We start from the raw sequence: 6,399 nt of genomic DNA, 5'->3' as shown, positions 1-6,399 counted from the left end.
ACGCTTTTGCAACGTTTTAAAAACGTTGTGTATTTTTTTGCAAAAACATCATTATTGCAACGCTTTAAAAGCGTTGTTGTTTGCAAAGACAACACTTGTGCAACGCTTTAAAAGCATTGTCTTTTTAAAATAAAAAATCTATTTACAAAATTATTTTTTTTATATTTACAAAACTATTAATTTTCTTTTACCATGTCTAGATTTGAATTTGACATATAAAATAACATTAATTAGCTCGGCTAATGATTTCAAACTCGTACCAAAACAATAGAATTCAATTACAAAGTATTAGTATTTACAGGAGAATTCAACTATACACAAAGACTAAATAGTTTTGTTTCAAAGTAGATAGTGACATTCGAATTTAAAACAAAAAAAAAGCACAAAATAGCTAACCGACCTCGAAGACAACGATTTGCATGCTTCCTTCTACTAGATATACTGATAAAAAAGGATTATCGGCTTGAGACTGGGACAAAACACCTACCACTATGTATCTGCCATAGAAAACAATACCATCAGTATTATGCAAAAGAAATTTTCACTCTTAAAGTTGAAAAAAAAAGGTCACAATTCACACCATACAGCAATGAGAAAATTTGGATTGAGAAAGACAGAAGAAAGAAATGGATCTTTGGCAGGTAAATTAGTGCACCCAGTGCCCACAAAGGTACTTCGCTAGCTTTTTGTCATACTTAACAAATGGAATAACTTATCATGATGAACAAATCTGCAAAAGATAACTAGAGAATAGGGTTCATTGTTCGCATGCATGGGATCTTTATGCTTTTCAAGAATAAGAAAGTATTTGGCTAAACAAATATACCTGCTAAATGACCATTCTCAGTGATGATATCCTGATGAATATGCAAAAAAGTATTTAAATCATTTTTAATAATTTCCAGCGAATATAAATACAAATACTTCCTATATTAAGTTTTTCATCTAACAAGAAAAAAAGCAACCAAAGCCACACATGATTCTATACATAGAACCTAGAATGATATCTTGGATTGGTTTTATATTTTACTGGCTACATTTCTTTAACAGGCATATTAATGTTATAAATCACATAGATATATTCTTCTCGCATTACCGAAATTCCTTCTCATTGTCAAATGTGACAATGTTGGACAAGATAATAAGTAGTCCTCGTCTATTGAAAAAGCAACAGTAAGATACATCTACAGACTATATTATTTGTCATTCATAGCATATCATTCTTTGTTTGACAAATCATATAGCAAAAAACACATTCTAGTACATTCACCAGTCATGCTCACCAGTCATCCATCAATACAAATTGTTCTAAACATATGGTAAGGTCTCAAGACTTGACTTTTGAGGTTGGCTTTGCTCATTAGTCAATATATGCATCTTCTCGCACTTTGTTTAAAGATTTTGAATTCGGTAAAATTTTTCCAATCGTTTCTGTCACATTTTCAGAATAGTAAGAGTACAATACCAATTTTCTGTCAAATAATGGTTGTTTTTCTTTTTTAGGAGGGCACTGCAAACTACTTCAAAGGCTTAATGTTGATACTCTGCTACCTTATTAATACTACAAGCTTCTTTTTTCACACAGACCCCGTCGACAGTGAGTGAAAGGAAACTCTTGGCATACACTTCATGATTCCAATCTGTCTAGTTATATAACATGATTCAGTATTTTGTATGAGTTGAAAATAGTATAACAAAATATTTCAATACCAAAGGAGAATGTTCCAACTAAACCAAGAATATGAGACTGAATTATTAGAATAACACTCTACCCTAGGTGCAAGTATAGAAGTCGATTGATGTATAGGAAAGGAAAAGAAAGTCTCATTGAGTCTAAAATTAAGATCACAGATATAGACATTGAACTTGTATTCTTAGGGGGAAAAAACACTCACCCTATGCATGAATAAAGAAATCAATTAGTTCTAAGGGTATCAGACTAAAAGTGGCACATAAATGAACAAAGATCATTTTCGTTCTATCTTCCATCCAAATAATCAGATCCTTAAAGAACATATCTAATAGCTAGTAAAGAGGTGAAAAATATAAGGAAAAAGTATGGATAGAATTATGATATTTCTTCCATAGCTTCCCTTCCATTTATGATTCATTTAAGTAATTGACAGAAACAAGCATCTCCACTATCTGATCTAGTTCCATTTCCATGGAAAAAAGAATTACAAAAACATCAACATTGTGTTTGACAATGGTTCTTGCCTAGTGTTTGAGTGAGATTTTATTTATTTTCTCCATCAATTCGAGAGAATCTCATAACATTTCTTTGTAATCACTTAAAGCTAGGCTCAACTAAAACAACACAATGTATAACCCAACGCATTGCAAAGTGAAAGTAGCATTGGCTGAAAAAGGATAATAAGATGAACTATGATCGTAGTGAATCTCATAACATGTCTTTAACTATGAGAGTGCAGGAAAAAACTAATGGTATTGTGAACTGGCCCTAAACCTCCAAAAACAATAAGAACTAGATAATAAAATTATACATATTCAACCACTTCACCATAAACCATCAATCAAGTAGAAATCAACCGATGACAACATTCGTAATGTAGAACTAAAAGCACAAAGCAGAAATTACCAAAACCAGAGTGATCACTTGATGGCAACAACATTTAGCATACCAGACCATAATTAGTTTTACCAAGGACTTTAGCCACAACAGTGAGATATAACCCTAACAATCCTGGAATGATAAGATTCATAAAAAGTGAAAAAAGCACAAATACATGAGTATGATTTCCCATAACCCTAGATATATTGACGAAAGTATTAGCAAAGGAGAAAGCGGGGTTCGAACCTGGAGCTGGTTTGCTTTGATGTGCTCCCAGATCTTTTTGACGGCATCCACCCGTGTGATTTCTGGGACGCCGAGGAATTTGCTCATCGCTGGAGACATAGGCAGCTTCCGATGAAAGGCCCCCTTGGGCTTCGCCGCCCCCTTGGCCACCGCCTTCGTTGATGCTTCCTTGGACCCGTCCTTAGCCGCCGCCATGAGCACCCTGCAAGTTCCTAAAACCCTAGACATGGCTATTGGCTGTTGCTGCCGTCACCCTGTCGCGGTTTTAATGTGTCTAGGTATAAGAAAGAAAATGGGACGATTAGGGAATTTGCTATTTGACGAAGAGGTGAAGGAATAAGGTGAGGGAATTTTGCCCGCAGTCTTGACGGAGAGGAGTTTAGAGGAGAGGTTCGCGAAGAGGGGTTCGTCGGAGAGGGGTTTGTCGGAGAGGAGTTGGACGGAGAGGTCGTGAGAAGAGGAGTTGGATGGAGAAGGCGAGAGATGAGAAGTTATGAGAGGGGTTCGGGAGGTTTTCGGAAGATAGGTGGGTGCGAGCGAGTGAAGCCTAGGGGTTTTTCAACTCCTTACTTGATCCAACGGTTTGTATCATTCTAGATTTAATTTAGACGAGAACTTGACAATAAACAACACTAAAAAAATGGTAATATACAACGCTTTTCAAGAAGTGTTGTCGTTGACCCACAAAAATCACTAAAATACAACGGTTTTTAAAAAAACATTGTCTATTAGTAAGAAAATAAAGAAATAGACAACGCTTTTCACTAAAAGCGTTGTTAAAAAAAATGACAACGCTTTTTAAAAAAAGTGTTGTCTTTAAGTGTTGTAAAAGCCCAATTTTCTTATAGTGGAGCCAAGAGCCAAAGGCCTACCCCATTAGGAAATAAGGGTGCATGTCGTGCAACATGTGGCTTCTGACCGGCCAAAGACATCGAAAGGCAATGTATGGACGCCCATGTTTTGCTCCTTCCACCAGTCAACGTCACACAACACACGTGACTGTCGCGGCCTGACACAGATCGCTAGGCCAGCCCCGAGGGGCTATCGTCGCCGATCTCCCTCTCCTGACCGACGACACGGGCAACAATCCACCGGGTGGCGGGGGGATGCAAGGAGATCACCCGAGCGACAACGCCATCATCAGTAGAGGGAAAGTATCGATCATCCCCTAGCCTCTCACGATCAAAATAGGTCATTCACTCAGGAGGAGGAAAATAGAAGCAATACCACTTGAGGAGAAATAAACATCATTGCCAACAAACCAACCGGTGGTGACTCTAACAAAGTCAGGAAGTCAAACGCTTGGCGGCTGGAGATTCACAGCGTAGGTTGTAGCGGAGGCCACAACTTTCATAGCGTCTGATCTGGGAGCCAAGCAGAAGGCAGAGCTGATCGCCTGTTTATAATAAAACTACGATGTATTCGCATGGTCAACATATGAGCTTCTCGTGATTTCCCCGAGCGTCGCACAACATGAACTTCACGTCCGATCGGATGCTCGACCGGTAAAATAGAAGAAGATGGACTTCAGTGCCGAACAAAACCTGATCATCCGAGCAGAAATAGAGAAGTTGCTGGAGGCCGGCCACATACGGGAAGTTCAATTACTGAGCTGGCTTGCAAATGCCTTGTTGGTCTCCAAGCCGAGCAACAAGTGGCGAGTCTACATCGACTTCCGGGACCTCAATAAAGCATGCCTGAAGGACTTCTACCCGCTACCTCGAATTAATGATATGGTGGACTCCACTGTTGGGTGCGAGCTAATATGCATGCTGGAGGTATGCATCGATGACATATTGATTAAATCCCTCCGAGCAGCTGACCTATGCACATATATCAAGGAGACCTATCAGACACTTAGGACATACAGAATCAAACTGAATCCAAACAGGTGTTTGTTCAGCGCAAAGAGCGAGCGATTCTTGGGTTACATCGTCATCGAGCGGGGTATCGAGGCAAACCCCAGCAAAGTAAAAGCACTACAAGACATGCCGCCGCCAAGAAATTTGAAGGAAGCCCAACGTCTCACCGGTCGAATAACAACATTATCTCGGTTCATCTCCAAATCGTCCGACCGGAGCTTGCCATTTTTCAAGATACTACGCCGAACCACCATATTCCAGTGGGACGAGGAGTGCGACCGAGCGTTTGAAGAACTTAAGGAGTACCTCAACTCATTGCCTATACTGTTGGTTGCTACTTGGAAAACCTAATGGTTCCACTGTACAAAAATTTTGTACAAAGGTCTAGACCTTTTCCTAGCTACCATGTGTTCTTTTAAATTAAACTTGGATCGCCTGCGGAACTTAACACGTTTGATCCAAAGTTTAATCTATTTGTTCTTTTAGGTTTAGACTTGGATCTCCTGCGGAACTTAACACGTTCGATCCAAATCACCTAGGTTATTAATTCCATTAAATATTAATTTTCAAAATTGGCTTCCAGGACTACATGGCGAGGCACATGACCTTCTTGGATATGGGAACAACCACCACCGCCTAGACAAATCCTTTTAAGGAAAGCTAATATTTAATTTCCTTAAATAACTTTAGGTCAATCGAAAAGAACAATCAAATCACAAGGAAAAGAAAAACAAAGAACACAACATCGAAAACAAATTCGAAATACTAGAATCGCATGCCTCTTGTATTTAGTATTTTTTACATGAAGATAAAACTAGTATGATGCGGAAATAAAATACTAGTATACCTTTTCTTTTGCAAGCAAAAACCTCTAGGTCTTCTACCGTATTCCTCTTTTAACCTCGGACGTTGTGTGGGCAACGATCTTCTTGTAGGATCGAAAAGAATTTAGATATCTCCACAATGGCATAATATTGTCCACTTTGGGCCTAAGGCCTCATGGTTTTGCTCTTGGGCTTTACCCAAAAGGCCTCATGCCAATGGAGATATCTTTTCTCTTATAAATCCATGATCTTTCCCATGTGTTTCCAATATAGGACTATGTTTGCAACCTTGCAACCCCAACAATCCCCCCCCCCTCAAACAAAGGACCATAGGCTTCCCACGTCCGATCCTTGACCCACCAGGTCTTCCTGTCCCTCGGTCCACCCGACCTACTAGGACTTCATTGCCTAGTCGCAACTAGGACTTCCTGCCTGGTGTCTGGTCCTCTTGATCCCAACATAGGAGCCCCCACTTTTTTTGTTCGAGGTCAATATTGTACCCACATGGCTCAATCAGACCATAGCTCTTGTGCACAGTCGGCGGTTAAACATTCTGGCAGTCCGGGCTCTGATACCACTTGTAGGATCGAAAAGAATTTAGATATCTCCACAATGGCATAATATTGTCCACTTTGGGCCTAAGCCCTCATGGTTTTGCTCTTGGGCTTTACCCAAAAGGCTTCATGCCAATGGAGATATCTTTTCTCTTATAAACCCATGATCTTTCCTATGTGTTTCCAATATGGGACTATGTTTGCAACCTTGCAACCCCAACACTTCCGAGATGAGAAACCACCAAAACACCTTCTTCTCCTTTCTTCAAGTTTCGGCCAAGCACAATGCTTCCAAAAGATGAAGATCTTTTTCCACCAACCAAGCTCCAACAGATGCAAGC

The 6,399-nt window shown here is 39.6% G+C and overlaps 1 protein-coding gene across 1 annotated transcript; it reads right to left on the bottom strand.

Annotated features, from left to right (window-relative positions):
* Positions 1 to 263: 263 nt before the first annotated feature.
* LOC122030566 (upstream activation factor subunit spp27-like) lies at positions 264 to 3,345 on the bottom strand. The gene is made up of 2 exons (XM_042589774.1): positions 2,819 to 3,345; positions 264 to 497 (listed from the first exon to the last, which is right to left on the bottom strand). Exons 1-2 carry the CDS (start codon positions 3,044 to 3,046, stop codon positions 456 to 458), a joined length of 270 nt encoding a protein of 89 aa, XP_042445708.1. The 5' UTR covers positions 3,047 to 3,345; the 3' UTR covers positions 264 to 455.
* Positions 3,346 to 6,399: the final 3,054 nt, after the last annotated feature.

This window comes from Zingiber officinale, chromosome 10B (assembly GCF_018446385.1).
Source record: "Zingiber officinale cultivar Zhangliang chromosome 10B, Zo_v1.1, whole genome shotgun sequence".
NCBI classification, from domain to species: domain Eukaryota; kingdom Viridiplantae; phylum Streptophyta; class Magnoliopsida; order Zingiberales; family Zingiberaceae; genus Zingiber; species Zingiber officinale.
The sequence above is the reverse complement of the archived record's forward strand: the minus strand, read 5'-3'. Positions and strand labels throughout refer to the sequence as shown.